At 58.9% G+C, this 20,705-nt stretch overlaps 1 protein-coding gene across 1 annotated transcript in view; it reads right to left on the bottom strand.

The window, feature by feature from the left end:
- The window catches only part of TNS3 (tensin 3), a 118,696-nt gene that overhangs the window by 56,893 nt on the left and 41,098 nt on the right, over positions 1 to 20,705 (bottom strand). The window contains exon 15 of the mRNA XM_025853108.2: positions 4,499 to 5,743. Within this exon, the coding sequence (XP_025708893.1) occupies positions 4,499 to 5,743 (1,245 nt within the window). The remainder of the gene's footprint in view (positions 1 to 4,498; positions 5,744 to 20,705) is intronic.

Below are 20,705 nucleotides of genomic sequence, written 5' to 3'. Positions count from 1 at the left end.
CCGTGTTGCCAACAACCCAAAATGCAACAAGCACTTCCATTTCTCCTAATATGCAGGATCAGGCTGCTCTGGGCATGGAAGCTGTGGCCGCCCCCTCCCAGACCTCCACAGGCAAGGCCTCACTGCCGGGCTCTTGCTGAGGCCCCCTTGCCTTGCGGACTTGCTCAGAGGCAGCCGTCCTGGTGCTGACGTGACCTTGGGTTGTTGCACCTCTGTGGGTCTCTCACATGGAAAACAAGGTGTGCAGGGCAATGATGTCAGGCTGCTTTCTGAGCACCCACATACCCTCCCATTCTCACACTAGATCCCTTTGGTTGGGGTTTAACATCTAACTTCAATGGACGGGCTATCCAGAATCGATGATTTAAAGTTGCTACTTCTCAGGGCACCTGGGTGGCTCAGTCGGGGAAGCGTCCGACTCTTGATCTCAGCTCAGGTCTTGATCTCAGGGTCGTGGGTTCAAGCCCCACCTTGGGCTCCGTGCTGGGCATGGAGCCTACCTAAAATAAAAGCTGCTCCTTCTCATTGCTCTGAATTCCCCTCAGTATAAACAAGTTCCCTGACTCAGTTGAGTATTAACGCGGTGTATGTCCGCGTCTGTAGACGAACATGAAAAATGCCGGAAGCCGGGTCCCGCAAACACAATGGGAGGTCTGCCAGGATCCTGTCATTGTGGGCTAGGGTTGATGTAACATGAACAAAATATTTGGCAACGTGAAGCAAGGAGCCCTTGAGGGATGGGAAAAACGGAGCTGGCTTCCTGCCATCCGCGGGATCATACATTTTACAAATTGAGTCATTTCCTTTGCTACCTGGGTATCATCAGGCAAAGTCTCCCCACTTAAAGGATGTGACCCGAGAAACCCACCTATGTGCCGGGCTGCACAGAGGGGTGCACAGCCAGGGTGTCAGAGCAGACTGAGGGAGCCACAGAGACACAGAAACACCCCAAAACCCAACTCCCCCCCAACTCACCCCCTTTCACAGGGTGAAAGCTTTCTGACAGGCCACCTCTGGATGACTCTTCCTGTCTGTGGGCAGGGAGAGGCTCCCAACAATGTCCTGCGATGAGCCTCTTGAATTCCGCAGAGCCACATGGGTCCTTGGAGTGTCATCCACCTTCCCGCCAGCACCACACCCCTCTACTGACAATCACCAGTGCCAAGACACAAAGGGGCTTTCTGGCTGGTGGCAGAGTCAGAGTTGAGTGGACTAGGGGCTCAGCCATGGAACGCACAGTCAGGCAGACGGAAGCTCTGGTTACATACCACAGTAGGCATAAAGATCATGGGTGACTCAGAGAAGCTCAAACATAATGCCTGGGACAGCACATGTGCTCCGAGTGGCAGTGCTTACCATAATTGTTACCGTCATCATCAACACCATTATTACACCAGTGGTCACCACCACTATCACCATCGTCACCATCACCACCCTCATCATCATCACCACCACCATCACCATATCACCATCACCATCATCACAACCATCACCATCATCACCATCATTATCACCATCACCATCGTCATCACCATCATCACCACCATTTCCACTATCATTACCATCATCATCACCACCACCACCGTCACCATCACCACTAGCACTGTCAAAATCACCATCACCATCATCATCACCATCAGTACCATCATCACCATCATCATCACCATCACCATCATCATCATCACCATCATCATCATCACCATCATCCCCACCATCACCATCATCATCACCATCAGTACCATCATCACCACCACCATCATCATCACCATCACCGTATCACCATCACCATCATCACCATCATTATCACCATCACCATCATCACCATCATCACCATCATCATCACCATCACCATCATCATCATCACCATCATCATCATCACCATCATCCCCACCATCATCATCATCATCACTGCCATCATCACCACCACTTCGACTATCATTACCATCATCATCACCACCACCACCACCACCACTGTCACCATCACCCCTAGCCCCATCATCATCATCATCACCATCACCATTATGACTACAGTGCTGGTACCAAGCAGACTTTCTCAGGAAATGCTTAGCTTTCCCATACAATCTTCCTCTCAGAAATAACCAGACCCACAGTGGGTGTGCAGCCACTCATGAGCTGTCAATACATGCAGCAGTCCCCAGAAAGAGCTCCGGGGAATGTCACTCCCAACTTCCTACCACTAGGTAACTGGTGGTCTTTCTTACGATCAGTACACATTCTATAAAGAGTGAGGGATCCTACTCACCTCTGGACGCTGAGGTCCCTGCATCCAGGTATTTCCTACAGCGAGGAGTGCACCTGAGACACAAGGCAGACCAGGCAGGGTCTCGCTGGAAGATACAGCACCTTGGAACTTTCCCACCCCTTTCCTATCTGAGCAAGACTCAAGGTGGCTGTGGTCAGACATGTGTCCTTGGGGCCAAGCCTCAGGGACACAGACATGATGCCCATGTGGGGTGATGGCCACCATGCTGGGCATGCCATGGCGCCTTTCAGACTCGCCGGTCCCTCCTGGTTGGCCGCATGTGGCTCAGCTCAGTAGCCCTGGCCTCCCCATCAAGGCTCGGGGTCTGGAAGCTCTTCAAAGCACAGGTTTCTTGCATCCCCAAACCTGGAATGTTCCAGGACTCAAAACCAGTTGGTTAGCTACCCTGCTGGGACTTCCCCTGCCACCTAGTGTGTGTGTGTGTTTTTTTTTTTTTTCTGTCACTGGCTGATCCAGCCAAGAAGTACAAATACTGACATTTAAGTTTTTAAATCAAATGGTCCAGGGACACCTGGGTGGCTCAGTCCAGTAAGTGTCCGACTCTTGATCTCAGCTCTGGTCATGATCTGAGGGTCCTGGGATTGAGCCCAGCTTGGGGCTGCCCTCAGCATGGAGTCTGCTTGAGATTCTCTCTCTCCCTCTGCCCCTCCCCTGCACATGCATGCTCTCTTACATACATACATACATACGTAAATAAATAAATAAAATCTTTAAAAAAAAAAAGGGGGTTCCAGTATTCTCTATACCTACCAGGGAGGGAACCCTTTCGCCTCAAACTGAATGTCTGAGAGCTACAGACATGAGCCTTCTTTTGATGGGACTGTTATCAAGACAGGACGTCCCGGAACGGGAGGCAAAGCCTGCCTGTGGGCTGTTGTGAGCACGCCTCCACACTGTCAAGCTCCCTTGTGGCTGACGCAGGGCAAGCCTCAGGCAGGCTGCCTTTCCCCGCTGGGTGCTCCCAAAAGCCGTAGCCTCACTTTGGAGCCGCATGCCATGCTCCAACCGTCCCAACGCCGGGAGCCACTCTCTCAGAGTCGGCTCATGGCTGCTCGGGAACAGGCCTCCTACCAGCAGCGGCCAGGGTGTCTGGGTGCAGACCAGACACCTCTTCCTGCTCTACCGTATGTGACCCGTGTGACTTTGGGCGGGTCACTTTATCTACTGACACCTCCAAAAACTCAACTCTAAGACGGGCCTCCGGTCCTGCAGTCAAGGGGCCTTAAGGAGATGAAAGGGGTCCAGAGAACCCTGCCAGTGAATGTTAATCCGTCCGTCAGTGTTACGGGCTCAGCATGAGGCGCGGCACTCAGGGTCAGACACAGAAGGACAGGGAGGTGACAGCACGCCCTCCTTCGTGAACCCTCCTGTCTTCACTCCTACAGGAACCCAGGGAGCCTGCTGACATTCCAACGCAGGAGAGCCTGGCCTCACGTGGACCCGATGCTCGCAGCCTTTAGGTGGCCTCTGGGTCCAGGCCCCTGCCTGAGAGCGGACAGGTGTCCAGAACGCAGCCCCCTCAGCCTCCCCCAGACATCCACGGCACCCCCGCTTGGATGCCCGCCGGGCTCCATCTTCTGTGTGTGGAAGCACCTTCTCCACGCGGCCTTCACATACTGTTCCCTGCCCCTGACCCCCTCCCTCCGTCCCAGCACCCTCTGCCTGCTGGCTGGCCCGCACACCCACCTGGCCAGCTCTCTGGGTCCCCACAGCTTTATGCCTCCCTGACACGGAGAGCAAGTCACAGACCCCATCCCAACATGAGGGGCACCGTCCCTGTGGGGGGCTCGGTGCACCCCTGCAGTGGTGGGGCCGTGCTGACTCAGGAGGTCTGCAGTGCCCTTATCCCTGGAACGTGTGGTGTGGGGACCAGGGCCGGCTGGGGCGGCTGTAGTGGACAAGCAGTGCCCTCCGGGTGTCTGGCTTCATGAATGCGGGGCCCATGTTGGGATTCCCTCATCGCCGCCATCCTTCCCCACTCCTGAGTCTTCCACCCTCTGGGGTCTGCCAGACCCATGAGCAGCCCCCCCACTCCCTGCAAAGCCAGCTAGGTGCACAGCTGCTGACCTGTCCCCACCAGGCTGTGCCCAGGGGCCCCCCATCGTCTCTGCTGCCCTCCCCCAGACCCAGGACGAGCCCCGCACTCCTCTGCAAGGCCCCGTCCCGTAGGACACAGACGCAGACAAGTGCACATCCCGTGGGACTCCCGCTCACCTTGCCGCACGGAGGCCCTGCCCGGGCCCTCTCCCGCGTCCTGTAGGCTGCTCACCCGCAGCCTGCCGCCCACGCTCTCAGGGGGCATGGGGCCGTTGGCCTGGCTGCCCGGCATGTTCATGTGGGTGGGGATGGGCTCAAAAGTAGGGTCCAGCTCCAAGATGAGCCTGTTGAGCTGCTCAATGGACTGGTCGATGTCTAGGGTGGGTGAGCCTGGGGAGGGGTCCGTGCTCGGCTCCGCTCTAGTTCCGTTCACGACTCTGACGTCTGGAAACCTGGGCTTGCACGCTTTGCCGGGAGGGGGCCGCTGTGCATCGGGGACATGGGACACGGGGCCCATGCCCCTCTGGAGGGCCACTCTGCCGCCTGCCCCGCGGGTGGGGGTGACCGGAACCCTGGGCTGGGCCTGCACCAGGCCAGAGCCATCCTCCGGGCCGCGGCCGGCGAGCCTGGCCTCGGCGTCGGGAGCAAAGCTGTACTGGTGGGCAGTCACCATCTGCTGCTGGTGCACCCAGGTCTGCGTGGAGTAGCCACTCTGTCCGTAGGCCCGCGTCTGGACGGACACAGAGGGCCTCCGGAGCACCGGCTGCGGATGCTTGGAGTCTCGGATCCCGAATGCCCGCTCCCGCTCATACAGGGCGTCCACGCCGAGGCTCAGGTCGGGGGCGAGGCTGCCGTGGGCATCTTCGCTGGGGTTGCTGCCAAACCCGTCCGACAGGAGGGAGTTCTGGCTGCTTTGGTGGCAGGTGAAGGGGCCCAGGAGGGCGGACTGGTGGCCCTCCGAGGAGGACAGGGTCCCGATGCTGTCCACGCTGTGCAGGTCATGGCCGGGCATCTCGTCATCCAGGATGTCCGTCTCCCGGTCCTTGAGTGTGGCGTCCCCGTTCACGTGCACCTGAGCAGGTACGACGTGGCGTGTCCCACTGTACTTGCTGGGAGCATCGGTCATATCCTTGATGGGGCTTCCAGAATCTTCCAGGCCAAAGCCGCTGAGCAGCTGGTCCAGCTCGGCCTTCTCCTGGGGGCTCAGGCCCCGCCTGGGCCCCACAGCAAGGTGCTCCTCGGTCCTGATAGAGGCGGTGGAGTGGCCGGAGTCGCTGCTGACCGACAGGGTGTGGTCGCCGTGGTCTGGGCTGCCGGCGGCAGGGACGCCAGGGGGCCCTCCGGGGATGCCGGGATCCGAGGCGCTCTTCTTCCTCACCTTGGCATAAAGACTGCCATCGACGGGGCCTTGCGTGTGCAGCACTGGGGGAAAAAAACGGGAGACGGGCGGTAAGTCAAGGCTGGAAAAGGGGGCTTTGGGCTCTTGGGAGGCATGTGTGCCTCTGGCCAAAAAAATGAACTCCTAACAGACAGCTCACCATAATCGGGGACGAGTACTCCTCTATGACCCCAAAAGTCTACCTACGCCCCGGCAACACAAGCATCAGCAAAAGCAATTCAAATAGTCCAACAGCTTCAGGACCCAGGACGCTTTGTACCTTTTTGTGCAAAGAGAACCGTCACTTAGAGAATCTTCTGGATTCTCTGCACTGGGGAGTCATCTTGCCCTGAGGGTTCAGAGTTAATTTTGTCATTTGCCTGAATGCTGAGCACAGCTGAGCTCCAAAACCCCCAGGAGTGAAGAAGCGGGGTGCGGGGTGCAGAAGACAGGGCAGGGCCCTGAATCTCACGGGGAGAGAGGCAGAAACCCATCTCCAGACTTCCAGACTTCTCGACAGCACAGCGTCCCTCCACTGAGAAGGTCCTATGAAGGCACAGCAGGACCCAGGACACCGGGAACAGGTCTTTGTGCACTGGCCTCCACCCGCCAGGACAGTCGGGAAAGACGAGCCGGGCCGCGAGAGTGGGGGCGGGAAGATGTGGTTTCCCACGGTGACATGGCAGAGCACAACAAGGGGGCTGCCGAGGGCGGCACCCACGCTCTTTGGGCACCTGGGAGCCACCGTGTGCCCGCGGCAACTGGGCTTCCGAAGGAACCTGCGCTGGACTCGGGCTCCCGGTCCCAGCATGGTCAGCGGCTCCCAGCGGTTTTGGAAATACGGGGGTGACGAGACAGGACCGAGACCTGTGGGGTATCGGGGGCTCTTGTGTGGACGGCATGCGTGACCCCGGGCTTCCTTCCTATTTCAACTGTGCCCAGGAGAAGCAGGACAAAGACAGTGTACAACCCCATCGACCCGCATCTAAAGCAGAGCAGGGGGGGGTGACCCACAAGATCCCGTAAATACACCAAGCGCCGAGAACAACACCCGGTGGTGGGAGCTCAACAGGCCGGGGCTGCACTCAGACTCAGGGTCATCAGGGTCAGCGTCAGCTCGCTCTGATTATCACAGGACAGCCTGTCTAGCAAACAGACGTGTTCCCTTCTCAAACGTACAGAGCTGACGCTCCACGAGAGTCTGAAACTGGCCAAGGTCAGGAACCTGCTGGGAGGGGGCGCCTGGGTGGCTCCGTCGTTAGGCGTCTGCCTTCGGCTCAGGTCGTGATCCCAGGGTCCCGGGATCGAGCCCCGCATCAGGCTCCCTGCTCCGCGGGAAGCCTGCTTCTCCCTCCCCCACTCCCCCTGCTTGTGTTCCCTCTCTCGCTGTGTCTCTCTCTGTCAAATAAATAAATAAAATCTTAGAAAAAAACATTTTAAAGGAACCTGCTGGGAGGTGGAGGTGGGACCAGAACCCAGGCCCGTTGGACCCTGGGCACCGGCGGAAAGGCGCCTCTGTGGGATCTGCGCCAGAGGACCCTGCAGAGACCCCGAATTCCAGATGAGAGGCCTGACAAAACAGGCGTTCAACTCAGCTTCTGTGGGCGATACCCCCGCCCCCGGTGCCAGGAGGTGCCCACCTCCGTAAGACCCACCAAGCGCACGCCTTCCCTCCATCAGCAGAGCACAAGGCCAGGCGCGGCTCTCAACCCGGGCTCTGCTCTGTGCCAGTCAGACCCCACCAGGACGGTGCCGGAGGGCTCGGAGCACAGCCAGGCAGGCATCCGTGAATTCTAGACGTGCATCTCATGCCGCCGCAGCTGTGACTTACGCGTTCTCCTCCCTAAGACCCAATTAAACGCATGGGCGCCGTGACTCAAACAACAAAAAAGGAAGCCAGGAAGGAGTGGTACAGAAGTTCTTCTAACTTAAAATGGGACACTAGGCAGAAGTGCCCATTAACCGCCCGGAGTTAGAACCCCTTGGCCAGTGCCACGAGGGAGAGTCTGAATGATGTGGTGAAGGGCAGGAAATCCCCTTGCCTGGGGAGTCACAAGTACCCCTATCATTATCTTTATTAGCAGGAGCCATCGTAAGAGAATAACAAACGTGTTAAAGCAATGTGGTTACCGCAGACCCAACACTGTGCAAGGCCCGGAACTCAGGACATCGGATCTGCAGCTCTCAGGGGCGGGAGGGGGGCCACTCAGGGGCCTTCCCATGGGCAGCACCGGGATGGGATGCAGATAAACTCCAGCACGGCCTCCCACCTGAACTCCCCACCATGCACACGGATTACGGGACGCACGTTACATCTCCAGGGAAGGCACAGGATCCATATCCGCGAAGCCCCAAGACAGACCCGCCCAAACCTGCGATCCCTTTGTAGGAGCTCGGACCTTCCCAAAGGCACCGGATGTGCCCCCAGACACACCCACTTGTGATCTTGGGGGGGGTGGCGTCGGCCACGGGACGAGGGAAGGGGAAGGGGCGTCTGGCCCCCACCCTGTACTCCGAGCAAGGGTTTCCATCCACTATCACAAGAAAGAACCGGACTGGTTTTTCAGTGGGAGGAGTGCAATGGCCTGTGTTTCCCATTCTGCACTGATGCTCTGTGCCTTCAGCTCATACTGAGACTGTTCCAGCCCCTGGTTCCTCATTTACAAAACAGAGTGATTGTCCCAATCTTTCAGGGCGGGGGCCAGCAGGCCATAATCACTAGGAAGAGCTCTGTCCATGGTGGATGGAGCCCAGCACTCCCTCCAGGCCTCATTTCCAGCCTGACCTTGCTGCTCCCAGACCCCACCAGTCAGACACCTGCACCTGCCCCAGGGCCTTTGCTCTTGCTGTTCTCTGCCTCCATTGCTCTCTGTCCTGGCTCCCTCCCTCCCCTCCTCGGCAGGGCTTCCCTGGAGGGGGGGGGGGGGGGGGGTTCTGTCCTCGGCACACCCACATCCAGACACACTGCAGCTTTGCCCACGTGTTAGGCACCATCTGTGTCCCCCACGGGAACACAGGCTCCGGGAGGGCTGGGGGTTTGAGTACCTATGGTATCCCCCAAACTAGGGAACAGACCCTGGTTCCGGGTGGGCACTGAGTAACTAAGAGAGCCAGTGTCCTAGCATGTTCTCACACAAGAAAGACTGGGGGGCTCTTCTGGAAAGTTCCTCTACCTTAGTGGGCCAAAGAACTGAAAACAACCAACCAGACCAAAACAAACACAGAGCATCACGGTGTGAGGGCAGAAGTGCCCGCAGCCTCAGGGCCCCCCACCGAGAGCCTGGCCCGCGACAGCCGTGGCTCCTGCCACAGCCGGCTGGTCTGCACGTGCTGCAGAGGTACCCGAGGTCGCCCACACCGAGGCTCCAGCACGCCCAAGAACACACACGTGCTTAACGTACAGCTGGCCCAACGTGCCTATCAGCAGGCAGAGGGGCCAGACGCCCAAGGAGGTCCTGGGGCGCTGGCACAGGTGTGAGACAATGTGGGGGGCATGCAGTGGGTGCTTAACAATGGCACGGTGTCTTTGCCACTCCCGTCTCCCTTGCTCAAACCTGCATAGCTGAGGCTTCCCTGCTAGCCGAGGCTTCCCAGCTGCGGGCGGCCTGCCCCTGTGCCGCACGCGGGAACGGACCAGCTCCCCTGCGCGGGGCCACTGCTGTGCTTCCCAACACCCGGCGTGAACACTGCACTCAGGGGCTCACACAGCCGCCTGCCGAACCCTCCCCAGGACACTAACAGGAGCCCCGTCCCCGCTGTGCAGAGCCCCCAGGGGCTTTGCTCAATCCTTAGGGGCACCCTTGTTTAGTGATGGCAGAGGGCCCCTTGGCATGTGGCCGGGGTCTGGAAGACAGGTGGAAAGTATTATTCCAGGGCCCAGGCGCAGCCCAGACTCCAGCTGTGGTCCCGGGTCCCCGGTGCCTCCACCGACCCCGGGGGTCAGGGAGGGCACGGCCCCTCCAGGGAAGGAGGCTCCGGGCTTCGAAGCTCTGCACCTTTCTCCAAACCCATCTCCAAACCCAGTCGCTACCGAGTGGCCCCTGTGGGGTGGGTGTGGGGGCAAGGATGCAGAATTCTGGAAGGTGCAGTCGGGGCCTCACTCTACCCACAGCTTTTCGGTTGGGGAAACGGGGATGGCAGCCTTCACTGGCCCAGCACCCCCTGCCCCCAGCCATTCCCCCTCCGTGTCACCTTTCCCTTCTCTCTGCCTCCACCCCTCCGGCCAGAACCCAGGGCTCCTTTCAAAAGGAGGCAACCAGGGCCTGGTTAAAAATCAAACAAATGTACATACCGCTCTGATTAGGGCTGCGTGACACAGCAGGACGGTTTATCATGTGGAAAAGAACAAGAAGGAAGACAAGAGGGACAGAGCAGTGTGGGAGGCCGCAGACCCCACCCCAGCCCCGCCCACCTCCACCTGACCTTGAGAGGGAGCCTTCCCACAAGGAGGCAGCAGGCACGCCCCGCGTTTCAAAAAGAATGCAAGAAAATGGGGGAGACCAAAATATGTAACAGATTAAGCAACACCCACCTGTGCATACAGGTGTGTCAAAAATCAGCCAAAGGGTCGGCTGAATCCCCACTCCGCCTCCTTCCAGGCTGATCTGTGACTGGTTCAGCCGCCTGCGGGTCCCGCTTCCAGCAGAAGTCCATTCCAACCAGAGACCAGACCTGACAGGTCGATTTAGCTCCCTGGACTCTCCTTTCTGTCTCCCTCGTGCTGACCACCGATCTCACCTGCTACTGTCGCGTCAGGTTCGCTTACAAAGCCAGTTCTCGTTTCAGAAGCGCTAACGGGCCTCCCTGCAAGTCTTCAACGGAGACAAGCAGAAACTGCCCAAGGCCTGTCCGCCCGAGGGAACCACGCACTCACACGGGCTGCTAACACGGACGCAAGAGGACTCCGCCGAATCCCTAGTGCGCGCTCAGGACAGGCCAGGCCAGGGCACGAGGTCCGGAGCAAGAGGTGACAGGGTGGCGGGCACATCTCAGGCATCCGATGGGTGGACAGGGGCAGAAGGAGGGAGCAGGGTGCGAGGAGGCGCGCGCGTCCAGGGCTAGCGGCTGTCAGGGGAGGCTGTGTCTGCAGAACAGAGATGCGGAGATATCCTCCAGCAAACAGGATGATATTCTGAAGACAAAGCCTCTATGTGCAGGGGCGGGGCGGGGGGGGGGGGGGGGGGGGGTTGACGCCCCAGGGACGGAGCTCACTGAATTCCCAAAGCAATGCTGTGAAGCAGGAATCGGAAAACCCATTTTGCAGATGAGAACACAGAGGCTCATAGAGGCTGCACAGCATCGCATGGGATAAAGCATTCCGGGATGCACCCCGACTTCTGTCCCGCCCCGCAGCTCCGTGCTTCCCAATCTTCGAAGACAGTGGAATCTTAAACCAACCGCCTCGGTGAAATTAGCAATTAAATTTAGGAAAGGAATTCGCCTGGATGTTTTCTGTGCCATTTCCCCCCACACACTGCACTCCCTCCTCGGGAACCGCCTGGGCACCGTGCTTTCCTCCCTAGCTCCTGGTCTGCTGAGTCCCACATTCCGTGGCTGCTGGGTTGGCAGTGGCCGCTCTGTGTCCCCTTTCTAGGCTGCAGGGCGGCACGCGCCCAGGCAGACCGTGGGCTCCTGTGTCACAGTCGCGACCGGTTCCCTCCCGCGGCGGCCACGGTCCCTGGGGGCAGGAGCCCCTGGGAAAGGGAAGGCTCCCTCCCTGCCCTGACCCACCTGGCTGGGGACAGTCACCGCTGCCTCCCGCGGCCTGCGAGGCTCTCTCCAGCTCCCCTCCCCGTGACTCACTCAGGCCACACAGCCAGACCAACCGCCTCATCGCCAGGTCCCCACCTGCCCCGTGCAGGTTTCCCGGCAAAGGAGGAGGACGAGGAACCCGCCCCTGCATCCACTTTCCCGTGGAGTCACGCGCCTCCCGCCCGACCTTCTGGGGCAGAGAGGGGAGGTGCGGAGGGGCACCAGGGGTGATTCGGGGCACAGAAACGGCCTGTATTTTTGGCTGTGGTGGGAGTTTGGGGGACAGAAACTCAACTGCAGGCTGAATAGAGTTTGTTTTACCAGAGGCGAGGGATGCCTGGATCAAAACCAGTCGTGAAATCAAGAGGGAAGGAAACTCACTGCACCATGAGCCCACCTTATGGCAGCTCCCTCCCCCTACCTCTCTTCTGGGACCTTCCTTCCTCCTCCTAGACCTCCGGAGGTGCTCAAAACGCTCCTCTCCTTAGGATAACTGATTGACAAGCACATCCCCACTCCCTCCCAGGCTTTCTGCCACAATCCATCTGGGCTCAAATCCTGATTAAAAATCCTGACCACAGCTGTGTGACCTTGGGTGAGTTACTCAACCTCTCTGACCTCGCTTTCCTTATCTGTGCAGAAGTGACCCAGCAAAGGGGAGTTCAAGGAGAGCCCCCCCCCCCCGGAGAGCACAGAGGGGGGTATCTTACGAGACCAACACAAAGGTGAACACTGTCCCTGCACGTCCCCTTCCTGCCCTGGTGACGGATTCCAGAATCGGCCACACTTTGGGCCTGCCTTCTCCGGGCCCAAAGCTTGGGGAGTAAGAGCGTGCCTGGTTAAGGAGTAGGTGTAACTCAGCTCAACCGACCTTATCCTGTGGGAATTAAGTTGAAAAACAGATTCTTCATAGAAATCTAAAGTAAAAGCTGGAATTTTAGAATTTCTCCGAAAGTTCTGTAAGTCATCGTCTGACCTGACCCAAACTGCCAACGCCGACTGTCCTAAACACCCCCCAGCACGGCCCTGTGTCGGAGTGGCTGCCTCGAGCTGTCAGCAGCTGTAACACGGCATCCCGCGCCCAGGTGGTTAGAGACCCTGTCTCCTGCACCTGCTGCCTGGACTCTGGCCATCAGCTGCAGGCGATGAGCTGCCCAGCTTTCTATTCTGAGAACGGACCCTGCAGTGACACCCGCTTGCGTCCGCACCGCTGGCGTCCAGCGAGTGTCTCGGGGTCCACTGCATCATGCAGACGGTGCCCCCAGGTCCCAGCCTCTGGGGCCCGGAGAGCTCATCACCCAGCAAAGCACCCTGGAGGGGGATGGGCCCAGAGCAGGGGACCAGGGTGAGCAGGTGGGGGACCACAGGCATCCTCCGGTCCAGAGGGGAGATGCGGGTGGTCTTGGAAGTGCCCCCAGGATGCCTCCTCCCTCGGGGGACTGCGGGGGGCTGAGGGCCACTCTTCAAAAGCGAGAGAAGTGTGTGGCCAGGAAGGTGTCCTCCCCGGGGGTGCTGGGAAGCACCAAGTCACCCACGCAGAGACCTGTCTCTCCTCTTTGGCGTGCAGCACTGCAGCCCTTGTAAACCTCTCCCGAAATGAGGTCTGCTTTTATTTTATTCCAACAGGATCCTGCCTCTGTGCTAATTAAAGGCTGCCCTGCATTTATATCAAATTATTTCTCATTCCAGGGTCAATTAAGAGCCAAAAGCGATGACCACACTTAGGCCTTTGAGACCACGACCTCTCATCCCCGAAAGCAGACACACGACGAGTCTGATATGTCACAGGGTGATATGAAAACCACCCTTTTCCTCTACCTTAGCTTCTGTTTTGCAAAAAGCAGAAGATGCTAGGAACCACAGGGGCACGAAAGGAAACCCGGCTTCTCACCCTGGGCCCCAGAAATACTTACATCCCGGGACGGGGTCTCTCCGGTGTGCCTTCTCACCTCGGGAATGAGCACTGCCCAGGCCCCCAGACTCAGAGCCGAGCCCCCACCCCCACCCCCCGCCACAAGGCTGGAAGGCGCCTGCAGCAGGAAGGCAGGGGCACCTCGCCTGCCAAGCCAGGCCGTTGGAAATCGCTCCCTCTGGAGCCAAGACGAGCTCTGGCCAAACGTTCTCTAGAAAGGAGGCAAGCTATAAATTCTTGGGGAAACAGAGAGTAGGAGGAAAGAAAAGAGAGAGAGAGAGCCGGAGCGAAGCGTTCCGACCGGCAAGTCTGCGCGGAGCCGCCTCTCCGGGAAGGGGCGCGCCCACCGCAGGGCCCAGGGGCTCACAGCCGGGGCCTCCAGGACTCCGGGTGCTCCCGCCTGTCCCTGGGCGAGGCTCAGCGCATTGTGGCACAGGGCATTGGGGCACGCAGCGCCCCCCCCCCCCACGACGGCATGGCACTGCTCCCAGCCAACACCCCGGCGCAGGCCTGTCACGCCCAGGGCGCTTATCTGGGGAGCCTCTGACCCGTTCCCCTGTGGGCACTCCTAACCGTGAAAACACTTTCCAGACCCAGCGGGCCAGGAGAACAGGCAACCGTAGCGGCCGAATCAGAGATCACCTGGGCCGGGCGTGAACCCCCTTCCAAACTACCACTGCCCTACCTCTCCCAGAGAAGACGCAAACAAGGAAGACTCCCACCCGTGAACCGGCTTCCCTCGGCCAGCCTGGCACTCCACTGATTCCTTCAACCCTGGAGGTCCTGTCTTCCCGGGAGCACCGTCTGTGCCTCTGGTGGTCGGGTTTGTGCATCTCAGGGAAGCACCGGGCTCTGACACAGGTCTATGAAGCCCTGCAGAGGCCACGCACGCACGCACACACACACACACCTGTGCAACACGGGCACACACACTCCCTGCTTACCTTCCTTCCAAACGGCCCAGCAGCGTGTCCGGGCTGCACCTGGGGGCCCCACTCTCCCATGCAGAAAGCCTTCACCCCCAGAATGTAGCCTCCCGCGCACGCAGCCTCCCGCGCACGCAGGGTGGAGGTGTGCCTCCCCTGCAGGGCCCCAGCCTCCCTCTGGGGCTAGTGCACAAGGTGGAAGACCTTCTGGGCTAAGCTGGGGACTCTGATTCCACCAAAAAGGCCAGGGCAATGTAAACACAAGGGCGGGGTTTTGTGCAATCAGGTTTAGTGAAATTTGAACTCTGGAGGCTGAGGAGGCGGAAAACGGGCTCCCCAGGAGCCACGCAGCCAGACCTCAGCCTGCCACGCCTCCAGCCCATGCGGAGAGCCAGCACCAACCTGCCCCGGCTGATGGCTGACAAACCAGGGTCTGAGCATCCACTGGTGTTCCTCAAACTGTCAGCCCGCACATCTCTGCCCGGCACCCTTCCACTCCGAGGCTGCTCCTCCCTTTCAAGCTCCTCAGTGCTCATCACACAGGGCACATCCTGCTCGATGCCCTTCCAACCCTCACCTCCCTGGTTCCACCAGATTTCGGGGCTCCGCACCTGCTGCACCAGTTTACGCCCTGTCCTGGCTGCATGGCCGCACGTGGTGGGGCCTTGCACTCCTCCCCTGTAAGCGAACAGAACGCGCCCGCGCAGACTAGCACAGCCCGCTCAGAGCCCTTACCCGTGTCGCCGCTCCGTCAGCCCGAGGCGGGACACCGCCAGGCGGTCAGCACAGACGGGGCAGCGCCCACCTCCCACAAACCAGCTCTCACCGGGGAGAAAGGATCCCTTTTATTAGGACTTAACGCACTCTGAGCAAGAAGATCTATTCAACCTGGCACCAGGGAAGGACACTGACTAACCCACTTGCCATCAAGGGACCTCAGTGTGCCCACTCTGCAATTACCACCGTCGCTGTCATCACAGAAAGGACTGAGCACCTAGGATTTTCTCTTCCAAGAGCTCTCATGGGAAGGAAAGAAATGAGAGCTGGATGTTCTCCGGAGCGTTTGGGGTCTTGCCAGTTTAGAGCCCACTCTGCATCCGGGTGTGAGCAGGGTCCCAGCCTCCTGCTGGACAAGAACCTGGAGACCAGACCTGCGCAGCTCCAAGCTGAGGCGGTCGTGAGGAAGAGACGAGAGGCTCTGTCACTGACCGGGGGGGGTCTCCTCTCTCCATTTCTGAGGGATGCAAACCGCACACCGTTCACATGTTCAGAAGCAAGAATTCTTTCCATGCTGCTTGCTGTCCTCTTCACGTGGCCCAGGGTGGGTGTTCTTCATGGTTTATAAACGAGCCGCCGCAAGTCTTCGGGAACGCGTGGCGGCTGCACCCGCCTGGCTCGCAGTGTCCGTGCAGCGGTCAACATGCAATCACTTCCCAGCGTTCCCGCCTGTGGGTTCGAGGACACAGAGCCGTTCGGGCTGTCCGCACCCACTTCTGCAACCACGTGGTCTCTGAGGTTCTGCTGATGTCTGACCGGAAGGCAGCAGGGTGGCTCAGCATCTGCAAAGGCCTCAAACCTTTTGGCGCCACAGAGTTGTAACGTTGTGCACAGGGTCCCACATCTAATGCAGGGAAGACGTGGTAGGTTTCCCGACCATCTCTGGAAGCACTTGGTGGGGGGCACAGGAGTCATGCAGGAGGCTGGGCAGCCCCTCGCAGGCGGGGTGCAGGCAGAGAGACCGCCCCACGGGGAAGCTTCAGGACTACCCCTGACCAGACCCGACAGGGACTTTCGGGGCAGCTTCCCTGCTCTCTCACACCTTGCTTGCTGGGCCCTGTTCCGCATCCAGAGACACAGGATCACTACCGAAGTCTCGCCAGGATTCCCAAGATCGAGGCCAAATATCTGTGGATGTTTGGTCTAAGGGCAGTGAGAATGGATTCTAGTAACAAATGAGTCACATTCAATATACTGATTTTAAAAAGACCCTACTGAGTTTTCACAGCATGATTGCCCTCAGAATGTTTCCACCAGGATCCTGAATGATTCCCATTTCCTGTAGTGACGTCCCGGGGACCATGACACCACGGGGTGTATCGGGCCATGAACCAGCCATTGCTATGTGAACATAAAGCAACAAAAAGTACATCTCCGCCTCTCAGTTTTGGGAGGAAAACTCCCCCGGGGCAGCTGAGCACCGTCCGAGGCCCGTTTGGCAAGGTGGGCACTGAGTGTGTGCAGGGGATCCCAGGCCGTGGGCAGGGCAGGCCTGGGGGTCCATCGAGATGCCTTCTGCTTGTCCACTGGGATCCGCTTTCCCGGCTCCCGCACCTGCCCACCCCCAGCCTCCACTAGCCTGATGTCAGCCTCCTCTCTCAAACAGACACACCTGCCACCCCGTCACCTACATGCTAGGCGTCCCCACCAAGAAGGACCCCTCTGGGAACACGGCTGCCCTCAAGCAGGGACCGAGGCAACAACCCCACAGCTTTGCTCCGAGGAACACGTATCCTCTGTTCGGAGGGCAGAAGTACCGCCCTCAGTGGAAGCCCCCAACCCCACACGCACTGAGCAATCTGAGGGTCCCTTGAAGCTCCCAAGGCTGACACAGGGTCGCACACTGCCACCAAAATGACCCCAACTCCAAGAAACGGCTGGGTACTTTGCAAACCATACGCTCTGCAGTCTGGGCGGGATATGCTAACTGTAACTCCGGGAACAGACACACAGTCTCACGCTCCTGCCTCCCACCATCTACCCTGCCCCTGATGACAGCTTCCAGAACAACAACAGAATAAAACACGGCCATGCCCGCTGTCCTTGGACCTGCAGTGGAAATAAAAGCCTGATTACGTGCGATTGTGTGTGTAAAAATCTTGTTTGTTGAAGATTAAACATGATTCTAACTGTGCACTGTGGCTTCCAACTGTTAAAGGCAGAACCTGGTCTCCAAGGTAGGACTTCATGCAGAGTCCCCAACATGACAGATCCAGAAGGCAGGTGGAGGGACAGTGGGCAGAGGGTCCCGGCAGGGGGATGAATGGGTGCACAGGTGCCTGCCGGAGAGCCTAGAGCCACAGGACACGCAGCCTGTCCCCAGAGACACCCTCACTTCCACCCCCATCACCTCCAAGGCCAAGAGGAATCACGCACGGCCGGCTACCTGGCAATACCTGGGGCAGAGCGGGGGAGGGGCGTGAGGAGGCAAGCTGGGGGTGGGGCAGGTGAACACACAGGTGCATCCCAGCCCCACCCTTGTTCCGCTTACCAAATACTGAGCGAGACCCGGCACGCTTTCCCCGTGTGGGTGGCCTCGCTGAAATGTCCCTGATGTGGCAGACGTGTCCCCATGGGCCCTACATGGAAGCCACATGAGAAAGGGGTGCCCTTCCTATTACTGGCGGGACAGAGACCGGGTCCCCCCACAGAGGACACAGAAGGACGGCCTCCGGGCCTGATGTGCGCTCCCTTCACGCAGCCGAAGTGCGTGGAAGGGAAGGCACGCAGGAATTGATGAGACGTGATGTGGTAACAACGTGTCTGCAAGAGTTTCCGGAAGGGGGACAGGGGACAAAGCCGTCACCATGCCACACACGGGGCAGGGTCGCTCCCACTTTCCAGGTTTTTTCCAAGGCCGGTGTGTTTCTTTAATTATCAGTGTTTTTGTGTTTGACATATGAGAGCTGAATAACTCCACCTTCATTTCCCAGCTCGACGTAAATTCCCACACAAAAACCTGGCACTGCATACGCCTGCCTTCAATGGGCCAGAATCCAACCTGAGAGTCTGGGCAATCAACATCCAAAGTGTTGCTTGCCCTTTCCCCGTAGCAGATGTCCTGGCCATCCTTTGAGAGGTCAGCGGGCCCCCTGACCTCTCCAATACCCGTTTGCCACGAGCCCACCAGCAATCACAAGTAAGCTGCTGGTCCCCAAGGCAGGGCGCCGGTGACAGAGTCCCAACACCACGCTCCAGGGAAGGATGCGGGGCTGGGCAGGAAGTGCCAGGCTGTGTCAGCAGGTACAGTAATCAGTGGGCGGGCGCGATGCCCCCCCTCAATCATGGACGGCAGGAGGAACGTGGACAAGGGTACACGTGCACCTGCCTGACTCTGAGAAGCTCCAGGAGCTGTGGTCACGCCAACACGCTCCCGCCTTTCAGACCCCTGTCTGCGTGCACAGGACACTGTCCCATGCGAGCGCACCCGGGTCCAAGGCTGTGGGGGGGCGGGGTGGGGGGTGAAGACCCCAGCCAGACCCATCTGACCCTCTGCACCTGTGCCCCCCCCCGTGTAGGGCAAAGCCACTCAACATGCTCAGCCGTCCTGGCGGCATTCACATGAGTTAATGCGGGCAAACTTACCCAGACGTGAATCCTGAGGCAGTTTCTCAGGTGCCCCTTGGGCTAGAAAAGCCATGGGCTCTGAGGAACAAGACAGCTCAGGCCCAGCTGTCACTCATTAAACTGCCTCCGACATCACACGTACTCTCGTGACGGGATCCAGTCGGTTTTAAGTTAATACCCACAGGACGTTTTTATGGTTCTTAGCCCAGAGAGTAAGACTCTTGTGTTGCAGATAAGATAAGCACGTTGCCCTCCTTCCCAGCTGGTGCCTGCTCTCCGGGGGTATAAACTCTTGGGGTCCCGGGATCACCCCGGAAAGGTGGGCTGGGGGCTGGAGTCTGTAAGTCGGGAGCACGAAGGGCAGGTGCTTTCCCAGGTCTGAGCAGGACTCCCGGGGTCAGACGCTATCAGCATTATCCCCGCACGTTCCTGGGCTGTGGAAGCGAGCGGTGCTTCCAGAAGCTCGGCTGGGGCAGCGCAGTGAAGGGATGTTCCTGGCTGGGTGCACAGCGACGAGGCGCCCCAGCCCAGGGTGCTCAGTGGGCAGCGTGCCCATCCTGCCGATGAGGAGCTCCGCCCGCCTGGCACAGAGCAGAGCCAGGCCTGCCGACTCATCCGCCGGATTCCAGCAGACCCTCCTTCTGCTAAGGGGTTGAAGATCCAAAGCTTGCTTGGGTTTCCAAACATGAGAACTGAACCACAGTTTCTGAGCCACCGGATGGGGAACGTGGACCACGATGATCCCTTGCCAGCTCCGCACACCCCGTGGCCACAGGCCTCCCGACCAGCAGCCCTCCCAGGCTGCGTGCAAGGGCAACAGGACCGCATGGGACTGGGAAGGTGCCGGGCATCCGAATCTTCCCCCGCCATCTTGTCGGGGCCACTTGTGGTTGCCTGGGGGCCATGTCCGAGCCGGGGGGCATTGCAGATGAGCCCTTGGCAAACAGCAGAACCCAAGCCCGGGGTGCAGAGGCCCCATCTGTGCGCCCGCAGATCAGCAACATTCTGTCTGTGGCCCGAAACTCACTGGTGGGTCAAGGCCAGGAACTTGGGAGGTCAAGGTGCATGGCAAGGCTTCGTGTTACCCGTGGGCTGCGCCAGAAGCTTCCCTGCCCCTCACCCCAAGGGCAAATCTGGTGCAGTCTTACTCATCTATCTCTTGGGTAGGAGGCTACCCACTGACCACCCAGAATCACCCTGAGTCAGGCCCCATCTGTTCTTGCTGGTGCCCCCCGCCCGTTGCAGACCCCGACGGCTCTCAGGGCACCCCCGCGTCATCTTCCCGGGCCCTCCAGCCAGGTCGCCAGTCATCTGGAGGAAAGCAGTCTCAGCACGACAACCCTTCCTGATGGGACAGGCCTCCCCTCTCCTTCGCCGGTGTGTACTGCTCTGGCACGGTCCCAGGGCCTGCGCCCCCCCGCAACGCCTTCCCGCACCCCTGCCTGCAAGAGCCTCCTCCCTGTGACTCTCACCAAGGACAGGCTGAGTAGCAGCTTCTCGCATACTTTCCTACTTCCCGGCCCGCATTCCAGTTCCGGCACCTGGGGTCTCCTATGGAGACTGCTTGGGGAGGCAGGTGGGTGCACAGAGCCATACCCACCCACAGCTCGCAGACGCTCAGGTACACATGCACATATAGCATATTGTATGCAGACACACGCGCACACACACATATACACACAGATGCTCATGTACACACGCATAGAGTATATCTGTTTGCAGACACACGCACACACACATATACACACAGATGCTCATGTACCCACACATAGAGTATATCTGCAGACACATGCACACACACACACAGATGCTCATGTACACAGTGTATATCTGTTTGCAGACAGACACACACACACATATACACACAGATGCTCATGTACACACACAGAGTATATCTGTTTGCAGACACACACGCACACACATATACACACAGACGCTCATGGACACACACAGAGTATATCTGTTTGCAGATGGATGCGCACACACACAGACACAGACACACACAGACACTCATGTACACACACATAGAGTATATCTGTTTGCAGACACACACACACATATACACACAGATGC

Source organism: Callorhinus ursinus, unplaced genomic scaffold (assembly GCF_003265705.2).
Source record: "Callorhinus ursinus isolate GAN/ISIS: 27379988/994484 unplaced genomic scaffold, GSC_fseal_2.0 scaffold60, whole genome shotgun sequence".
Classification (NCBI taxonomy): Eukaryota; Metazoa; Chordata; class Mammalia; order Carnivora; family Otariidae; genus Callorhinus; species Callorhinus ursinus.
The sequence above is the reverse complement of the archived record's forward strand: the minus strand, read 5'-3'. Positions and strand labels throughout refer to the sequence as shown.